At 34.7% G+C, this 21,832-nt stretch overlaps 2 protein-coding genes across 3 annotated transcripts in view; both read left to right on the forward strand.

The window, feature by feature from the left end:
• Positions 1–4,932: 4,932 nt before the first annotated feature.
• Positions 4,933–9,445, forward strand: LOC132555539 (uncharacterized; the record flags this gene model as incomplete). The annotated part of the gene is made up of 5 exons (XM_060219887.1): positions 4,933–5,085; positions 5,264–5,420; positions 6,866–7,111; positions 8,831–9,019; positions 9,243–9,445. Coding segments are annotated over 5 exons (948 nt in total), but the record flags the coding sequence as incomplete, so codon positions are not given.
• A 6,881-nt stretch (positions 9,446–16,326) lies between these two features.
• Positions 16,327–21,832, forward strand: part of LOC132555529 (proline dehydrogenase 1, mitochondrial-like) — a 28,670-nt gene continuing 23,164 nt past the window's right edge. Inside the window, exons 1-3 of one of the 2 annotated variants that reach the window (XM_060219876.1) lie at positions 16,327–16,629; positions 19,220–19,428; positions 19,706–19,749. In XM_060219876.1, the coding sequence (XP_060075859.1) occupies positions 16,327–16,629; positions 19,220–19,428; positions 19,706–19,749 (556 nt within the window). Of the gene's footprint in view, positions 16,630–19,219; positions 19,429–19,705; positions 19,750–20,822; positions 20,840–21,832 lie in introns of those variants that run through there. The other variant, XM_060219877.1, reaches the window with a different exon arrangement.

The raw sequence follows: 21,832 nt of genomic DNA on the forward strand, positions 1-21,832 counted from the left end.
TGCGCAATTGCCCATCTGATACTTTTAACTTGTACTGATTACTTATTCCCGATTCACAACTTAACACATTGAATTGCTTTATATTGCGGAAGTAACCTAAAAGTGGCAAATCTAACGTTGTACAAAATCGAAAAGTCTGGATCACTCAAACAATTCAGAAAATAAGTTATAAAAACACGACATTTCTATATGCTGCAGTCATTATTTGCCTATACTGTATGTATTTTTCAAATTCCATGAAATAAGGACTACAAGGAAACTACTGAAAAAGTACAAAGATAATAAGACCGGGTTATCATGTCTTTTGCTTCATTAACGACACCAGTCATAAATAGTTTGATTATTCCATGTAGTGTTCTCAAATGAAAACGAGGTATACAACATCAATAGGCAACGAGCATCAAACACGTCTAGTTTCATATCGCACAAAAAATATTAATGCTTTTCTAAATGAGATCACTATGACGACCATAAAACTTCCCGACAATTGCCATGATTTTCAGCAATCTACATCTCTGGAAAATTGAGATTATCCGGAGCATCTTGGTGTTTCCTTGTCCAGTAGAAAGGGACACCAGACTTGGTAAGACTAACCAAAAGCTTGTCTTACGCACTGAAGGTAGGAGTGAATTTTATGAACCAGTTGAATAACCAAAATTCGCCTAAAAGCCTTCACACCCTTTGCGGAACTGATGTTCTTGATGGCATCCACACGATCATATGATGTAGAGATACCATCTTCTGAAATCAGCAGCATCAAGTCTAGGGAAACCTCCTCAACATCGTTCATGTGTTATTGCAAAGTTAGTTCATTGACCAGGACATCATCAATGTAACAGACACAAGATCTAAATGTGTGTCCTCTCAATCCGTTTTCTATCAAGAGCTGCATCAAAAACTGGAAACTGCTGGGAGTCAAACTTGAACCCATATGTAGTCTTTGAAACATAGATGTTCCATAGCATTGTTGAATGCTGTTAGACCAGTACTTTCAGGGTCGATCGACATCAGAAAAAAATACTTTCGATAAGTCGATGGATGAGAAGTATGCTGGTGTTCTGTCGGCAAACGATTCTCAATTTTATCTGCTGGACTTGTGATGAGAATCTGTTTTGACTTCCGAGCTGGTGCTATAATTCCTTGATCCAACATTCAATCGATAGAGTTGATGTCTTAAAACGCGCGTTTATCTGGTGGACAACGACATAGTCTTAATGTTTTGGCTTAGCGTCAGGCTTGAGTAGGATCTTGTGTTCAACCAGTTCTGTAAACCCAAGGTTAGGTGACTCGGGAGTGACAAACAGGTCTCTGTGTCGACGTAAGACTTGGAAATTCTCCTTCACATTTGGCGCCAAGAGATCTGGTATTTCAAATAGGAAACCGAATGAATTGCAGTAGATTGCTCTTGTTTAGAACCGATGGGCTTCTGTACATTTTCCAAGATGTCATCGGATAGCTGAAAAAGTATCATAATCCAATGCATGTTCAAAAACGTGATCCCTTGAAACAAAGCAACGGGATTTGAATTAAGATTTAAAATCTTGATTGGGACAAAGTTTTGCAACCGTCACAAATGACATAGCAACCATAAGGCTTTAATGAATACAGTAGCTCCTTCCAGACCAGATGCCTTGTAAGCTATAGAATATGTTTTGGTACTACTACCCACTTCTGAATTTGGAGGTACATAATAGTGGAGATGGATCAAGTTGAATGGTCAAAGTCTGTGTCAACCAGAGCTGATATGGAATTTTGATAATTTTGTGAAAGGCAGAAATAAAAATGTATGGTTTTGAATTGTATCTAATCCCGCATTTATAAAGATTACATTTGGTTTCCCGAGGAGGTGAGGGGACTGTCTTACCCCGGGCTCTGCTTGTTTCTCTGGTTTCCCGATGAAGGATTTCTGTTCCTCTCTGGGTTCTGCTTGTGTGCGTGTGATGTAAACGTGCTTGTCAACATTTAATATGAAGGAGTTGGATGGCCCCGCTGTTGACAAAGATGTCACTAAAGTTCCATTATAGCTACAGTCGTTTGGGGTGACCTTGTCTTTGACAAGCAAAACATTCAATTTACTGGCTGAAATTCCTTATTTAATGATGTTGAGCTGGACTGAATTGCCCAAGAGTCTGCAGGAAAGATTGGCTTTTGGCTGGTGACTTTGTAAACGGTACCGCAGTCATGGACTCTGAGCTTACAGGTCACGAATGTCAATGTCTTTCTGTTCAGGTACAGCACTCTTTGCAGTGGATATAGCACATATCTATCCAGTAGAGTAGTCTCTGTATTTTCAATACATGCAATGTTTACAATATAGAAAGCAGGTGGAGTTGTCTCCCTTCTATAACCCATTACATTCATATAACATAACAAATAGCCGTTCTTAAAAGACCATAATTGTCGATATGACGCGAAGCATTATAAAGCCAAACCAAATGCATCGCAACCAATGCTTAGTGACATGAAAGTCAGGAATTTGGGATAGACCCATTGCTTCCTTACTTGTGCAGAGTTTTAACACTAAGGCCTAAAGTGGGTTAGTGTCAAAAGAGACATTGGGCAAAAGGACCTTAGAAAAGATAAAGACAAAGATTCTAAATTCTTACTATCACGCAATGAGGGCAACAAGCAAGAAAGCAATGCTTGTTTTACTAAATACATTTAACTGACATGGAACCTTTTCTCTGCTGCCCAGCAGATAAGACGTAAGTATTGCACCTGCTGATCCCATTGCATTTTCGTAAATTTGAAGAAAGAAATTTTCTCCTCTCTGATCAGCTATTTTCGTCACAAGGGACTCATAAGAGTATATCACAGCCATTCAAAATACCACACACTCGGCCCGAACATGTGTTTGCGGGTCATGCTATTGTAACTTGTATGTTTCTGTTATAGTAGTAGCCTTGTGTCTATGTTGAAAGTCTTCAAACCAAAGTGAAATCCTTCATTACAAAATCAAAATGTTCAGTAGCAAATTTAGTTTTAGTTTTGTACACTGTATGTTATACTTTATTTACTATTAGAAAGCATCGTTTGTTCTGACTTCCTCGTGTCTGGTATCAATGGAGTCAATGACACCTCTCTGACCGCTTCAAGTACATTTAAAGGGATGTTTGAAAATGGGGCACGAAACAGTAGACTTTTCTATCCTGGAGATCCTCTTACATCCCCTAGGAGAACTAGATGCTGGTCTTCCGCATTTAACAACCTAGACCAGTTTATACAGGTAAAATTCATGGACAATGGCTAAGTATCGTAGCGTAATTATGTGTTGTAGATAAATAGTGAAACATTTGATGTCTACTTTGGAGATAAACATATATGTAGTGTCAGCTTTAAGATAAACTGTCAGACATTTGATGTGTTTTTTAGATGAACAGTTGGACATTTGATGTATGCTTTGATTGTGATTATGTAAACATGTTGGTATTTTGTCCTAGTGTTATTGAATTTGAGTTTAGATTGTGATTATGCTAACATGTTGGTATTTCGTCCTAGTGTTATTGAATTTGAGTTTAGATTGTGATTATGTTAACATGTTGGTATTTCGCCCTAGTTTGATTTAATTTGAGTTTAGATTGTGATTACGTTAACATGTTGGTATTTCGCCCTAGTTTAATTGAATTTGAGTTTAGATTGTGATTATGTAAACATGTTGGTATTTCGTCCTAGTGTTATTGAATTTGAGTTTAGATTGTGATTATGTTAACATGTTGGTATTTCGTCCTAGTGTTTTTGAATTTGAGTTTAGATTGTAATTATGTTAACATGTTGGTATTTAGTCCTAGTGTTTTTGAATTTGAGTTTAGATTGTAATGATGTTAACATGTTGGTATTTCGCCCTAGTTTAATTGAATTTGAGTTTAGATTGTGATTATGTTAACATGTTGGTATTTCGTCCTAGTGTTTTTTAATTTGAGTTTAGATTTTGATTATGTTAACATGTTGGTATTTCGCCCTAGTTTGATTTAATTTGAGTTTAGATTGTAATGATGTTAACATGTTGGTATTTCGCCCTAGTTTAATTGAATTTGAGTTTAGATTGTGATTATGTTAACATGTTGGTATTTCGTCCTAGTGTTTTTTAATTTGAGTTTAGATTTTGATTATGTTAACATGTTGGTATTTCGCCCTAGTTTGATTTAATTTGAGTTTAGATTGTAATGATGTTAACATGTTGGTATTTCGCCCTAGTTTAATTGAATTTGAGTTTAGATTGTGATTATGTTAACATGTTGGTATTTCGTCCTAGTGTTTTTTAATTTGAGTTTAGATTTTGATTATGTTAACATGTTGGTATTTCGCCCTAGTTTGATTTAATTTGAGTTTAGATTTTGATTATGTTAACATGTTGGTATTTCGCCCTAGGTTTTAATTGAATTTGAGTTTAGATTGTGATTATGTAAACGTGTTGGTATTTCGTCCTAGTGTTATTGAATTTGAGTTTAGATTGTGATTATGTTAACATGTTGGTATTTCGCCCTAGTTTGATTTAATTTGAGTTTAGATTGTGATTACGTTAACATGTTGGTATTTCGCCCTAGTTTAATTTAATTTGAGTTCAAATTGTGATTATGTTAACATGTTGGTATTTCGCCTTAGTTTAATTGAATTTGAGTTTAGATTTTGATTATGTTAACATGTTGGTATTTCGCCCTAGGTTTAATTGAAATTGAGTTTAGATTGTGATTATGTTAACATGTTATTTTCTTGTTGTTTCTTGTCAGGTCAATTGAATTTGATAAAAAGATATGTAAAATAATTCTGGTATTTTTTAAATATAATATATACATTGTATGATATATAATTGATCTATTTATCTGGACGGTTTAATGACATCAATCGAAATATTGAGATTAAGTTACTTTTTCCTGTTTCGTTTTGCTATTTCTACTTTCCTCGATTAAATTACAATGCCTTCTTACATTTCAGGTAACGTTTCCGAAGGATACCATTGTTACAGCTGTAACTGTGCAGGGACGAGGCGATCCTGACATTCCCCAGTGGATTAAATCCTACTATCTACTTTATAGCATGGACAGTGTCACATGGACATATGTGATGTCACCTGATGGATCACAGAAAGCAAGTTTGATCTTTTTTATGAATTCTTGACAGTTATAGCGTTCTTGTAATTTGTTGGTCATTGCAACTCTAACTACACTTTAAAACAAGTTCGGACTGTCGTTGTTGTGTTCAGCCAATACATATATTTAATAACTAACAAGGTTTTTTATTTGTGATTTGCCACTTTCAATTACAGTTATTCACTGGAAATACAGATCAGAATACCCCTGTGACGTCACTTCTTACATTCAATGTGACAGTCCGCCATCTGCGTATCAATCCACGGACTTGGTATAGGCACATCTCACTCAGATTTGATGTGAGTGGATGTTCAATTAGAAAACGGAAAGATGAGACACTCATGACTTAATCAGAGTTAAATATTATAATGTTCTGTATATTAAACATTTCATTAACATAGATAGTTCCCGGGATCACCTATTTCTAAGGACATTTGTCCATTAATGCAATGAACAAAATATTCATCATTCATTGCGAAGAGTATGCGCTTCATACAGGTATAAATGTGAGTGGTGGTGTTTTTTTTACTCAATTTTGGAACCTAGGTACGATATTTCGTGGAGATGAGCCAGTGCGTGATACAGGAAAACAACAATAAAATAACAATATGTTAACATAATCAAAATCCAAAATCAAATTCAATAAAACTATGGCAAAGTATGAACAAAAAAAATATTTACATGGAGACTCCTGAAAAGTCAAGGAGAATAAGAGCAATGATTCCGGAAGACCAAGCGTCTTCTGTTCATCATGTCATGTCAAATTTGATCAATCAAAGTAAGTAATGTCACATTCTCAAATGAGAACAAGGTATACAACGACGAAACCAACAGGCAAACTAACGATCATCAAACATGTCCAGTTTCATATTGCACAAAAAATTAGAATAAGAATATTTCTTAATGTGGTCACTATGATGACCGTAAAATTTCCCCGTAATTTCTTTCACCCTGTATCTTTTGAAACCCTGTCTTTTGAGGTTGCCTTTGAATATCGAATCAACTGCAACCTGTAAACGCCATAAGTTAGGGATGCAGGGATGTTGCTATACAGAATTGAAAAATTAGAAACAGGAAAATTGAAATCATCACGCTAATCATAGAGCTGTTTTAAAAAAACTGCTACTATCGTTGTAAGATTATATCGAGATAAGTGGCTGATGTAGAAGAATATGTCGTGTTTATTTTCAATTATGGTAGGTATAAACGGTGAACGTATAAGTGTTATCTCGTTTACTCAGTTTTGTGACCGAGGTACGACCTTTCGTTGAGACGAGTGTGTTATACAGATTAGTGCTGTTATTTCGTTTAGTCAGATTATGGGGCCAGGCATCATCTTCCGTTGAAACGAGACGTTTTCTAATAGTTGTAAAGATCTCCAACCATTTCTTCACGATTTCAATACTTAATTTCCTCCTTCCTGTAGTGATGGTTTTACTCATGTTCTTATGGCGAAACGTCTTTCTAGCAGCCATGATACTTTGTCCGTCTTCGCTGGTGAACTCTGGTTTATCTGTTCATTTCTTTTTCTACTCGGGCAACATTTACATGTTCGCTATTAAATGATTATCTGATATAGTTCCTTAACAGTTCTGTGTTATACATTTCCCCAATTTATGGTAAATAAGTTTCTACTTGATTTGGTGGAAACGTCATCCAGTTTCTCTACACATTTCAGTATATCACTTCTCCGTAACATGTTTAGAATTTGGAGAAAGCGTTTTGTCTCTCATTTCCTAACTTTCATATTATATATATAATTCTGTTTATATCAGTCCGATTTAGCCACTTCGTTATGAAGCCAGTAACAGAAGAAAATGAAATGATAACCAGCCATACGGTAATTCCGGCAGATTCTACAGTCCGATCAAGGGCGGAGTGTGGCTTGAAATGTCAGAGCCACAGCACATGCATGTCGTTCAATTACACTACCAGCAACGGTGTACAGTGGTGTACAGGTTACAACGCCTGGATCGTCGTGCCTGGACAGATCACTTCATCCATTAGCTTATTCGTTATTCAAGGTATGGTACATTTGTTTTAAGAATTTATCAGGTGTTGTATGAATATGAATAAAATTAATACTTAACTGTCACGTCCAAGTAAATCATGTTGTTTGTGATCATCGGCTATGCATGTCTTGTATTGTTATACGACTTGATTACTATGGTTATTTCGATATGCTGTTGTATTCTGTTCACTTGAAATATCTTATCTATTGTAAAAGAAAGATTTTGTTAGAGAAAATAAATATTCTAAATCAACAAAACCCTCATTTTCCTGATTCCGTCAAAACTATGTCATCATTATCCAATACATATAATGCCTTACCCACGTATTACTTTAGGAATGAGGGATACAATCAGCAAATGTGATAACGTGCAGTTGTTTTTGCAGTGAAGCTCCCTGAAAGCCATAATACACAGCCGAAGAGTGATCTCCCTTTGGTCATGCTTCCTCACGGCTCGCTGATGGATATCGAAATTGCACATACAAGTGAATAAGACTTTACAATTCAATTTTAGAATTAGACACAAAAGAGACTGAAAAATTGAAGATAATTCTTGTCTACCTTTGTATTCTATCATTGAACGTGTAAGCGCAATACATAAAACTTTTAAACTAAAGGACTTTATATGTAAGTTTTAAACTAAAGGACTTTATATGTAAATTTTAAACTAAAGAACTTTATATGTAAGTTTTAAACTGAATGATTTTGGATTAAGTTTTTAACTAAATCACTTTAGATTAAGCTTTAAACTTAAGGACTTTATATGGAATTTTCAAACCACAGGACTTTATATGTACGTTTAAACTTAATGACTTTAGATTAAGTTTTGAACTAAATAACTTTAGATTAAGTTTTAAACTAAAGGAATTTATATGTAGGTTTTTTAAAGGACTTTAAACTTAATGACTCCAGAAAGGACTTTATATGTAAGTTTTAAACTTAATGACTCCAGATTAAGTTTTAAATTAAAGCACTTTATATGTAAGTTTTAAACTAACGGACTTTACATTATGTTTTATACTAAAGGACATTATGTAAGTTTTAAACTTAAGGACTTATATGTAAGTGTTAAACTAAAGGGCTCAAAAGGGAGGATTTTAAGAAAATTACTGATATAATATTGAATATGAATCTAGTGTATATAAAGAAACTGGTATAATATTGAAAATGTATCTCAGAATCTAGTGTGTGTAACGAAACTAATATAATATTAGTGATGTGTGTAATAATCTATTGTGTATAAAGAAACTGATATAAAACTGGAGATGTCTGTCAGAATCTAGTGTATATAACGAAAATGATATAATATTGAAGATATCTCTCAGAATCTAATGTGTGTAAAGAAACTGAAATAAAATTGAAGATTTATGTCAGAAAGTAAAAAGCATTCTATAAATGGTCTATCAGCGGTAACTGTAGTTTAAGATCTGGGAGAAATACGAAAAATTATCAAACTAGCGAGATCACCATAACAATATACCAACCAAGATCAAGATGGCACGCTGGGACAAACTAACATAAAGATAGTGTCCACGGATATTTGGACCATCAAAATAAAATGTCATAACCAATAACCATAGAAAAAATGACACCCAATCCAGTGACATTATACTAACATCTGGCTACTTAGTCTCCGTGCATCTCACTCAAATTAACGCCCTATCTGTAGGGAAGTGTATTGTATATCATATTATAAATATCTATATAACTGATGGGTTTCCCTTGAATACAGATGTCCTGGACTTGTATGGCTACAAGGAAGATAAAGAAGCTGCCATCCTGTACAACATCATAGAGATTAGGAAGACCCAGGCAGATGCAGCAACTTCCTGCACAGCTATGTACACTCGCCTGATGAAGGTTGACAAGGCATCCAAGATGGCGAGTCTGCAGAATACAGTTTCCGGTTACCTTGTACTGAGTTAGTACTTTGCACCTTGTTTATTTTGAGGTTACGTCAATAAATGTCGCGTATTAATCTAAAGTAGCACACGTGTCCAACTACCTCGGTTAAAACATACATTCATTACTTAAATTCTTGAACTTATACTGTTGTGAACACTTCTTATACGTTTCAGTAGCATTTGTCTTTAAATTGAAACCCATCACACAAGTTCATTAGGGATCTAACAATTTCATTGTAGAACATGACTTCCGTTTCTACGTCGCGGGAGTCTATAGCCCTCCAACCTGGCGTTACATCGAGGAAGAAACAGATGAGATCGACAGTACTCTCTGGTCTCCTGGCAACCCAAATCCAGGTCAAGGTCACTGCGTCATGTTGACAGAAGCAGGACTGACAAGTGTGGATTGCGAACAACGGCTTTTCTCAATTTGTGGGAATTGACGTGTCACAAGCAAATTCCTGATTTTTTTCCCATTTATTTTTAATTGTGTGTATGTTTGTGTTTTATCATTTTTTAAAGGAGAAGACAGTTTATTGTCTATATAACTTATCTTTATGTCGGCAAATATGATCTGGCTTGGCTCAGATATGCTCTCTTTTCATGACCCCATGGGCAATATATCAACCTCCTCTAGAAAACGGCTTTATTATGTACCTGTATTTACCTATATAATGTCACGGATATTGCATTACAAGTTTGTAATACGTTGTGATTAGAAAATAATTACAATTAGAACACTGTTTAATTCCACAAAGATTGCGTCGACTGACATGACCGTTAACCCATACAAACATTGTTGATATTTCCAATACAGGCCCGTGTGTTTTATACAGGATATGGCCAGTACAGTCGAGTACATAAAGATTTGAGTTTTCTTATGTAGCTTATAACTATCCAAAAATGAACAGGTTATTTGTTATCAGTCGTTGGATTTGAACGGGGACAACTCGCATTAACTGGTGGTTGTACAAATATCTATATCCATCACTATTTTGTAATAAAGTTACATAAAGATAAAGTGACATATTTTGTATTAAGTAGATTTTTGTACAAAACAAGCACTTAGAAAATTATTACATCATGAGTTACAATGTATCTTGTAAAGCAGAAAAAAATGTATTTCCGGTTTCTGACTGGAAAAAAATTCGAGTTGGTAAAGGGATTAATATTTTTTTTCTTGTAAGTAATGTTTGCTTGCTATTGGCACTGACTTCTAAAGTACCCTATGATTTTTATGGAATGTTTTATATCCATGTAGCTGGTATGCAAAAGTGTCGCGCATGGTGTGTATTATGAGATGACTATCAGTCCAAGACCATTACTTTTATCTTGGTCGCGATGCCGATTTTCCGAATTCCTCCTCAGTATAATATGACCAATTTGAGTGTCCTGCTTGGAGCAATTGGTTGTAAACTTCAGTGTGGCAGCACTATAGAATCATCTCCAGTTCTGCACTATCGCAAGGAGGTTTGCATAAATAACCACACGTGCACTCGCCTTGTATATGTAGACACATATTGATGTAGATCAATCTTAAACTTGTATGCTGATTTGATGCTGGGATGTCAGAAACCTCGACATCAATTAAAACCAACCTGACAATAACAAAACAATGGCCGCTGGAGTAGGGGGAGTTGTTTTGTTCTCCTGCTTCTTGGGATTTTATGCAGCTTTTTAGCAGTTTGTATGAACTGAAAAGTGGCAAACATGGAAATAACTATCCCAACAACACGTGGCCTGTCTTGGATTTAAACATTTCTTCATACGGGACAGAGGTTTTAACAGGGACATTTTTTACATAACACAACAAATACAACAGAAAGGCCGAGTAATGTTATGGTGAACACCTCTCAACTGGCCATCTACTTTTACTTTCTATTGTCAAATGACATTGAGCTTAATCCTGGGCCAGCAGAGCTGGGTCCTGATGATAGAACAGGGACGAATTGTGCTCAGTGTAACTCACCTGCATACCTGGACAGCATTGAAGTGTACTGTACGGGTTGCTTTAATTCTTGGCACAAAGAGTGTCTACCTGACACCTATATAGAAGTTGGTGAGGAAAATTTACTGAAGTGGTTTTGTGATCAATGTATAAACATTGTCACTAATACAAATACTTAACATTCTACATTTCCACAAAGTCCTATTGACATTCAGGCTCCAGATGGACTTAAATTGTCAGCATGGAATATTAGAAGCCTAAACAACAAATTTGACGAATTTAAATCTGTAATCCTAAATTCAACTGTGGATGTGATTGGAGTTACAAAAACAGGGCTCAATGACAACCATCTTGACAAAGATTTTCAAATTAGTGGATATGACCTTCGTCTGGACAGGAAATCGAAAGTGGGTGGAGGTGTTGCTTTCTATTTGAAAAGTGATTGTCGTTTTGTCAGGAGAGATGATTTAATTACTGAAAATTTGAAATGCCTGTGGATTGAATTACATCCCCTACATGCAAAGCCTCTGATTCTTGGAATTGTGTATTGGCCTCCAAATTCTGAAAAAAAATTAGATGGAATTATTTGAATCTGTTAGACAAAATATTTTGTGATCATGACGAAATCATTGTCATGGGTGATTTTAACAATGACACACTACAAGAAAGTACAGCAAGTAGGCAACTTCAACATTTGATGAGTTACAGTTTCAACATGACAAACTGTTCCGACACAAGAAGATAACGGGACATGTATAGATCATATATGGACTACTACTCCACATAAACATACACGGAAGTACCTACCATAGCTATGAGTGACCACTTCCCTGTCAGCGCTGTCCGAGTTAACAGCAAGAAAGAAGAGAAGATACAAAACATCATTAAATACAGATACATGAAAAACTTTAACCATGAATCTTTCAACCAAGATGTTGAAAACGCGCCCCTGTCCTGTTTTTGACGATGTTGATGACATGCTACAAACTTTCCAAACTTTGTTAATGAACATTGTAAACAAACATGCCCCAGTCAGGGAAAAGAGGGTGTGCTATCAAAACATTCCTGATTGGTGGACAGATGGCATTAACATAGCTATAGAAATACGGAACAAGCATAAACGTGAGGGTCGAATAAACGCATATCGCAAATGGAGAAACAAAGTTACAGCTATGATAGAATTTGCAAAATTTAATTTTTTCACTTCTACTGAAATAATACTTTTTCCAAAGAAATCTTCAAGTTTGCCCAGTTTTATAAAAGATCAAAGTGAAAATGATGTTACCAATGAAACTGAAATAGGTAACTATTTTAATGAATATTTCACTAATATAGCGGAACACTATGTAAAAGACACATGTAACAATGACACTTCAGATACTTTAGAGAGACTTAAAGTGTATACCCAAGACAAACTGAGGGGAAATATTTCTAAATCCCCCGAGTAGAAACTACTTTTATCGAGAAATTGTTATTGAAATTAGATGTCAACAAGGCCACTGGGCTGGATAACATAAGTGCTAAATTTTTAAAGCACTGTACCAAATCCATTGCCCCGATTGTATGTAAAATTATGAATTTCTGTGTTGATACGTTTCCAGAAGTTTGGAAATATGCAAAAGAGAGAACTCTTTTCAAAAAGGGTAAAAAAATAACTGTTGGGCAATTACAAACAAATATCAGAACTGCCTGTGTTATCAAAGTGTTTAGAAAAATACATTCAGGTCCATTTGTATAAGTTTTGACTGATCACAATTTGATCATAGATAACAAATCTGGCTTTAGAGAAAAACATTCACGTCAGACTGCACTAACCAACATTAGAAATAGTTGGTATGAAGCTATTGACAAAGGTAATTTGACAGGTATTCTTTTTCTGGATTTCTGAAAGGCTTTTGACCTTGTTAACCACTCTGTTTTATTGTCAAAACTGGGATTGTATAGTTGTTCATCTATAACAGTGAACTTTTCTCAAGTTATTTGATTGGGAGATTTCAAATTGTAAACTTTAAAAACACTTTAAGTAATAATCTCCCAGTCACAATCGGCGTCCCTCAAGGGTCAATAATGGGGCTACTTTTGTTCATTTCATATGTAAATGATCTGCCCCTGATTACAAACCAAAGCTCTATGTACATGGACGCAGATGACACTGCATTACAATCACAAGGTAAATTACTTGAGGATGTAAACAACAGTCTCAATAATGATGCTAATTTGGTGTCAAAATGGTGTGATGAAAACAAAATGTGCACTAATACAGAAAAGACGAAAGCCATGCTCGTCAGTACTTCGCAGAGGAAATGTAAACTAAAAACAGATCTGTCCATTGTTATCAATAATGTTAACGTTGAAAATGTAAAAAAGTGAGAAGCTCTTAGGAGTTTCGATAGATGATTGTCTCTCTTGGAATAACCAAATTTTAAATACATGTAAAAAGATATCCAGTCTAATTTTTCAGATGAAAAACCGAGACCTTTTGTAAGCCAGTCATCTTGCATGACCTTCTTCAACTATTTTATCAACCCACATATTCACTATTGTTCTACTGTATGGGGAAACAGCTCCAAAACGAACACTTTAAGATTAGAACGTCTGCAAAAGAGGGCAGCTAGAATCATTTTGAACTGTGATTTTACAACACCTTCCTGTGATATGTTCAACAGGTTGAACTGGTTATCTTTTAGTAAAAGATTTTTATATAACCAAGCACGTTTTATGTACAAGGTTCTTAACAATTTAGCTCACACAAAACTTGAATGATTTTATGTATACATTTGATGTACAGACCAGGACAACTAGATCCTCATCTACCAATGTGTTTCCTTTACCATGTCATTAGTCAAACATTATTAGGAGATCTTTTAGATACCAAGGACCCCACCTGTATATCCTGTTTTTTATACATATGTTTCTTAAGGTTGTAAATATTGTACATTTTAATATGTCGTGACCATATAGAAGATGATCTCTACGCTCAATATGTAATCAAGAATAGATAAAGACGATTATTATAATTATTATTTACCTGTTTTCAAAAATCGTCAATATGAGTTACTTAATTTAGTAAAATATCTTTGTTAAAAGTTTAACATTACAAAATATATGTGTTTCAGCATGTTTCTATGGTTCACACTCGCAGTCCTCTAAGACGGATCCGGTTAAATCATAACCCACATGTATCTAGTGCAGAAAAAAAACAAATCAATAACAAAGTAATAAATCAGAGATCGATCTCTCCTATATAAAAAAAGCATTGACTGTATCTAATCAAACAGAGTAATCACAACCACCCCAATGTATGTATTAAGACAGTTAAGGAACGATAACTCTGGTAGAGATTTATCAAATCTAACATGCTAGATCACGTATAGGATGCAGTTCCTCAAAATGTCGCCTTTTAAAAGCTAAATGTTGATTTGCTATGGTATAGTTACGTATTGTTAACATATCGACAAAATGTCGAAATATTATCAAGTGGAACATTAGTAGTACCCACATTTTGCACCCATCAAATTAATGGTACCATCATTGTTTAATTACCAATCCATTTATGTATGTTTCTTCATATTCATGTCCTATTTCATTCATCAAAAAGTACGAAGGCCTGTTAACTATGTGTCCAATGCTAAATTCCTCCAATATAATTAATACAAGAGCGATCATCGAAATGGTTTCAAATCTATTGTCAGCAGATTTTGTATTTGGTGAGAAGGATTATGTATCCATGTAAATATGTTAGTAGGTGTAGTTATATCATCCCTTGTATACAAGCTGCCTGGTGTACTTGTTACACATGCCTTAATACAATATAAACCAAGTAATCGTATAGAGCTAGCTCTCTGGTCATACATCTGACATGTACATTTTTTAAAGTTTTATATGTAAATTGAATCTTAGGAGAATAAAAGAACCAATGAGTTCAACGAAAATAAAATCCCAAAGAAAATGGTTGATTCAACAGTAGGTATTATCTAATAGAAATAACTCTAATTAAATTAATGACAAACATTTCAGTGATTCAAACTAAATTATATCTTAATATGATATATATATATATATATAAAGAAAATTGTTTAAATTATCACTTGCATATCGTCATTAACTATATCTATATAAGAGATTTATATTATAGTAAACATAATATAATTATTTTGATACAAGTTTGCAGTATTAAGCTTCGTGCTTCGTAGTGTTTCAAAATGTTGGATTTTTTTTTTTTTTTTTTTTTATTTTAGAAAAAAGTGTTGCTTAGGTCAGCCGTATGAATAATATTGATCATTCGAAATACGTACCAATATACATCAAAGTACAACGCAAGTTCATGTTTTTAAACTTTCCATATATCATCCTGTCGCTGTAGTTATACAATTCAATTTGATAACATATATCATGCATGCGTTGCACTACTTCGGTGTTGTGACAAAAGAGTGTCTTTAATTTCATATTATACATTGTCTTCTTAAAACTGAAGAAAATAGTTTTCAGAATCATTTCGAAGAGGTGAGTTTAAAATCTAGGTGAAATAAATGCTTTTGAAATTCGTTCATCAAGTTACCAGTCCAAAACAAAATCCCTTAATAACACTTTATTTAAGCTTCCATATCAAGTTTTCTACTGAAAATAGCCAAATGATACTATTTAGTTAGGGAAAATGTACATTATGTTTTGAGTGCATCGTAGACGAATTATTCTACTACTGCAGAAATTGTTAACTCTGCTGAAACGAAGTACATGTTTAACTGCTTCATGTATACATATATATATTTAAAGGTTACAATCACGTGTGTTGATGCTTTATTTATATATATATATGCCCTGTGATAATGATGATGATATAAGTATTGTTATAATGCAAACTGTCTGAGCTGTACTTCTCTTTTTTTTATCTCATGCGATCTCTTGTCATGCCTATTTCTGTTCTTTGTCAGAATGTTGTCTGGGTATTAAATCTTTTCCCGATTTACTAATAAAATCTTGAAACCTATGTTTGTTTTCTGATTCTTAATTAGTGTGCAATATATTCATTGCAGGTTATTGCACCTGAGGCTGGTATTTGTCCTTCCCTGTAGGGTACTGAGCTTTGCTAACGAGGATTATGTTTGAGGATAATTTAAGATATTAATAGACCTGGATAGGGAAGCATATTACTTCATAATATACAGCATCAAAATTTCATTTTAAAAAAATTCATGATGATAAATAATATATATAATATATTTCGCTACAGTCGCAGCTGTAAGTCGAACCGCTGTAATTTATTTGCCTCAAGGCACGTGTTTCCACAGCGAGAGGTGTGTCGGTGTCGACCAATGGAAATCGCCCTAACATTCTCTAGTCATAGCGTCAACAACTGCCTGCATAACTTATGCGGATATGGCGGTGTTAAGAGCGTTGTGTAAGACAAATGTTTTACCGCTTCACAAACAATTGTGCTCGGTTTCAGTACTACAATCACATTACTTTGCTTCCAAATCAACAACTGCCTCGTCGGCGTCGATATCATCCCAGGATCTTAGCGAGAAATCAAGATTGGACAGCGACGGGTATCCCGTGCTTGATTTGTCCTTCAGTAATGGGAAGGAAGCGTATCGCAGTAAGACTACAGCGGAGCTGGTCCGGGCTCTCTTCGTTTTCAACATGTGCTCCATACCGGCACTTGTAACTCATAATAATAAGGTGAGATTAACTTAAGAGATGCTGTAACCAGCTCTAAAACACCTCGAATGTAACAGTAAATTTACACATGTCCATGTATATGTACTGTCACTTGTATTGGGATTCTGGTTTTGGAATAAGAAAGAAATATATCCTTATACAGTATTAACTAAATGCCCATCATAGAGCGTCATAAATTCTGTAACTCTAACACTCTGTACAGGTCATCTTTGTACAAGTAACTTTAAAGGGACTAAATAGTAAGATTTTCATAACTGATAACTGATAATATTTAGATATCTGATAAAAGTTGTGCATTGTCAGTTAATTATATTATTAAAAAAATTGCGTAACCATTTCATTGAAAACATTTTTTAAAAGAATACAATAAATAGCATTCCAACACTAAATGATCATACCATTATCGTTCGGAGAGTGACCACAATGTATTTGCTCATGCGTGTTGTGGGAAGACATCTAAACAAAGCGGTGAGTTAAACGAACCTCAGAAAGGTCACATGATGATCGCAGCAATCTCTGATGAAAACCGCAAGTGTTAACCAGTGTTAGTTTGAAGCTGATAATCTTTATCATATTTTCTCAAGAAATGCTATAATTATGTGAAAAATCTAATCTAAGATATAGAAACACTTGCCTGAAATCAAACAAATAAAAAGAAAAAATGGGGAAATCTAACCATTAAGTCTCTTTAACAGATAATCTCAGTACAGGTAACCATAACAGGTAATATCAGTACAGGTAACCATAACAAGTAATATCAGTACAGGTAACCATAACAGGTAATATCAGTACAGGTAACCATAACAGGTAATATCAGTACAGGTAACCATAACAAGTAATATCAGTACAGGTAACCATAACAGGTAATATCAGTACAGGTAACCATAACAGGTAATATCAGTACAGGTAACCATAACAGGTAATATCAGTACAGGTAACCATAACAGGTGATATCAGTACAGGTAACCGTAACAGGTAATATCAGTACAGGTAACCATAACAGGTAATATCAGTACAGGTAACCATAACAGATAATCTCAGTACAGGTAACCATAACAGGTAATATCAGTACAGGTAACCATAACAAGTAATATCAGTACAGGTAACCATAACAGGTAATATCAGTACAGGTAACCATAACAGGTAATATCAGTACAGGTAACCATAACAGGTAATATCAGTACAGGTAACCGTAACAGGTGATATCAGTACAGGTAACCATAACAGGTAATATCAGTACAGGTAACCGTAACAGGTAATATCAGTACAGGTAACCATAACAGGTAATATCAGTACAGGTAACCATAACAGATAATCTCAGTACAGGTAACCATAACAGATAATCTCAGTACAGGTAACCATAACAGGTAATATCAGTACTGGTAACCATAACAGATAATCTCAGTACAGGTAACCATAACAGATAATCTCAGTACAGGTAGCCATAACAGGTAATATCAGTACTGGTAACCGTAACAGATAATCTCAGTACTGCTAACCATAACAGATAATCTCAGTACTGGTAACCGTAACAGATAATCTCAGTACAGGTAACCATAACAGGTAATATCAGTACTGGTAACCGTAACAGGTAATATCTGTACAGGTAAACATAACAGGTAATATCAGTACTGGTAACCGTAACAGGTAATATTTGTACAGGTTACCCTAACAGGTAGTCTATATACAACTACCCCTAACAGGTAATCTCTGTACAGGTTACCCTAACAGGTAGTCTATATACAACTACCCCTAACAGGTAATCTCTGTACAGGTAACTCTTCATTCTCAACAAAGAAGTTCACCCACTACAATAAAGTGAAGTCACGGGACCAATAAAGTGAAGTGGTGTCACGGTGCCAATAAAGCGATGTGGTGTCCGATAAAGTGTAGTGGGTGAACTTCTTTGTTGAGAATGAAGAGTGGTGTAGTGTTGAGTGGAGATGAAGAAATCCAAACGCTGTTCAGGTTGATGTAAATTTATTGTGTGTAGACATGGAGAGGTGGTACACTCGCATGCCTTCAGGAACCAATTCGACGACTGGCTAGAAACCTAGTCGTATTTATACTAAAAGTCGTAGACATTGATAATCTAATATTACATATTTGCTAACAAGAAGTGGATAACACATGAGTTATTTACATGGTCTAATGCACACACATAGTGGTAGATTAGGTGGTTTACGACAAGCTAAGGTTTTGCTGACCTGTCCTGCTAGACGGTATTGGTAAGCTTATGTAATTAACCCGGGAGCGAATGTATCCTGTACATGTGTGATAGATTATTAACAGAAAGTATGTTCTGGCTTCTGGACAACACGTCTGACTTATGTCTAGTAGAATACAGTTTTGGATAGTTTAATTTAACTTACATATTAACTTTTAATAGTTCAGTAGTCTCTGTAAAGGTAACCCTAACAGGTAATCTTGCTACAGGTAACCCTTACAGGTAATCTCTGTACAGGTAACTCTAACAGGTAGTCTCTGTACAGGTAACCTTGACAGGTTATCTCTGTACAGGTAACCCTGACAGGTAATCTCTGTATGTTTTATGCTAGGGATGACATTACTAACAGATTTTTTACTGTAGTTGCTGAAATGGAGTCGACGTATTCTTGGGGGGACCTTGTTCCGTATGATGATGAAGGCAACATTTTATGGTCACTTTGTGGCTGGAGAGGACCAGGTTGCAATAAGACCACTGGTCAGTAGGAACAAACAGTTTGGAGTGAAGTCAATTTTGGACTACAGTGTTGAGGAAGATCTCTCCACAGAGCAGGCAGAGGAGGCAGAGATGAAGTAAGGCCAGTCTATCAGTCTCTTTAAATATAGCAAACTTATTACAAAATGTATCTCAATTTTGTTTCCTTTATTAGTTTATTCCTAAAATACTTTACAGGTTTCTGTTGGCTATTAATGATTTTGATAACAGAAGCTAAATCAGTTACCTGTACTTGTGTATGTGTTCATACCATTGTAAAATCATCACACATCCAAAGTTCACAGATCTTTTAGATTTACTCGTGTGGTAAAATGTGTAACATGAACTAAAACGTTTTTATCTCCTTATCCGCAGGAGCTGTGTATCTGATCATCAACCGGATGACATAACATCACTAGGTACTGTATGATATAATGCTTATATTCTTTTAGAGGCTGAATTCTTATTTGAAATACATGTCTAATTGCCACACTGTTTTAAGAAATGTGTAGGATTTTCTATACAAACGATGATTTTTTCAGACAAGACCATCCCAGGTAATCAAATTCTTAAATAAATGATATTTTGAACCAAATTTCAGCAAAATGACTAAAGAAATTTCTAAAGGCTATTTCTATTTTTGATTGAAAAGTTACAATGCAAATCAAAAAGTATCATCTGTTATTGCCAGTTTTTGCTTTATATTTCATTTTACTAAGACAAGTGATATGAAAGAGATATAAAAGGAAATATATCAGAAAATGATTTCACCTCAAGACGTATGATAAGGATACAAATACCCTCGTGCCCTTGTCAGTATTTTTAGGTCATCTCACCCTGCAGCTTGTCTAATTGAAATTAGTGTTGCGAATTTGGAGGAGGTCTTCAATCTAAGATGGCAGCCAAAAAAACAGATTTTGACTGCTTTAGTTCCATTAGTTCTGATATCTGATACAGGGATGTTCAGAGTTTTCATTCTGGTCTGTAATAAAGACGAAAGATGGCAATAACATTATTATATAATGGTTATAAGTGCAGGTATCTTATATATAACACTAGATTAAAGATAGCAATATAACAATGTGTGCAGTAAAGATCTTGTATATCACACTAAATAAAGGATGGCAGTATAAACAGGTGTACTGTAGACTTGTATATCACACTAAATAAAGGATGGCAGTATAAACAGGTGTACTGTAGACTTGTATATCACACTAAATAAAGGATGGCAGTATAAACAGGTGTACTGTAGACTTGTATATCACATTAACACCATCTGTTCTAGTGTATGTTTTGTATGATTAAGTTCTGTGTTACATAACTTTGTTTATATTGAAATACTACAGATGATTTTCATGTTATACGAGAGACTTGGTCAAATGTCTACACCAGTACATAAATTGTTTTACATCATCATTTGTGTCACCATGTTTTGCTATAGAATCATGTACTGATGTAAAACCATTTCTGAATTGGATGAAAACACAGATACAGAACACAGTGATATGGGTAAATACATTTAGTGTGTGCACGGCTGCATGGGACTGTGGTGTTATATATACACAATTGTATAATTATAACCCATGAACAACATACATGTATTACATAATATTCAGTTAATGCTGGTGCATAATACTGACACATATATAATACAAATGTGGTTCGTAAAGATCCTTGTGTGGGACTGGTGCTGTTTACTTTGGTGGTGTTGACATATGTATAATATTAACACATATATAACACATGTGTAGTTTGTGTAAAGTCTGTGTGGGACTGGTGGTGTTGACATATGTATAATAGTAACACATATATAACACATGTGTAGTTTGTGTAAAGTCTGTGTGGGACTGGTGGTGTTGACATATGTATAATAGTAACACATATATAACACATGTGTAGTTTGTGTAAGGTCTGTGTTGGACTGGTGGTGTTGACATATGTATAATAGTAACACATATATAACACATGTGTAGTTTGTGTAAAGTCTGTGTGGGACTGGTGGTGTTGACATATGTATAATAGTAACACATATATAACACATGTGTAGTTTGTGTAAAGTCTGTGTTGGACTGGTGGTGTTGACATATGTATAATAGTAACACATATATAACACATGTGTAGTTTGTGTAAAGTCTGTGTTGGACTGGTGGTGTTGACATATGTATAATAGTAACACATATATAACACATGTGTAGTTTGTGTAAAGTCTGTGTGGGACTGGTGGTGTTGACATATGTATAATAGTAACACATATATAACACATGTGTAGTTTGTGTAAAGTCTGTGTGGGACTTTTGGTGTTGACATATGTATAATAGTAACACATATATAACACATGTGTAGTTTGTGTAAAGTCTGTGTTGGACTGATGGTGTTGACATATGTATAATAGTAACACATATATAACACATGAGTAGTTTGTGTAAAACTGGTGCTGTCTACATGTGTTTAATACTGACACAAATAACACACAACCTTTGAAGTTCTGTGTGGGACTGGTGT

This window comes from Ylistrum balloti, unplaced genomic scaffold, assembly GCF_031769215.1.
Source record: "Ylistrum balloti isolate Yb309-2 unplaced genomic scaffold, AGI_CSIRO_Ybal_v1 Utg370504, whole genome shotgun sequence".
Classification (NCBI taxonomy): domain Eukaryota; kingdom Metazoa; phylum Mollusca; class Bivalvia; order Pectinida; family Pectinidae; genus Ylistrum; species Ylistrum balloti.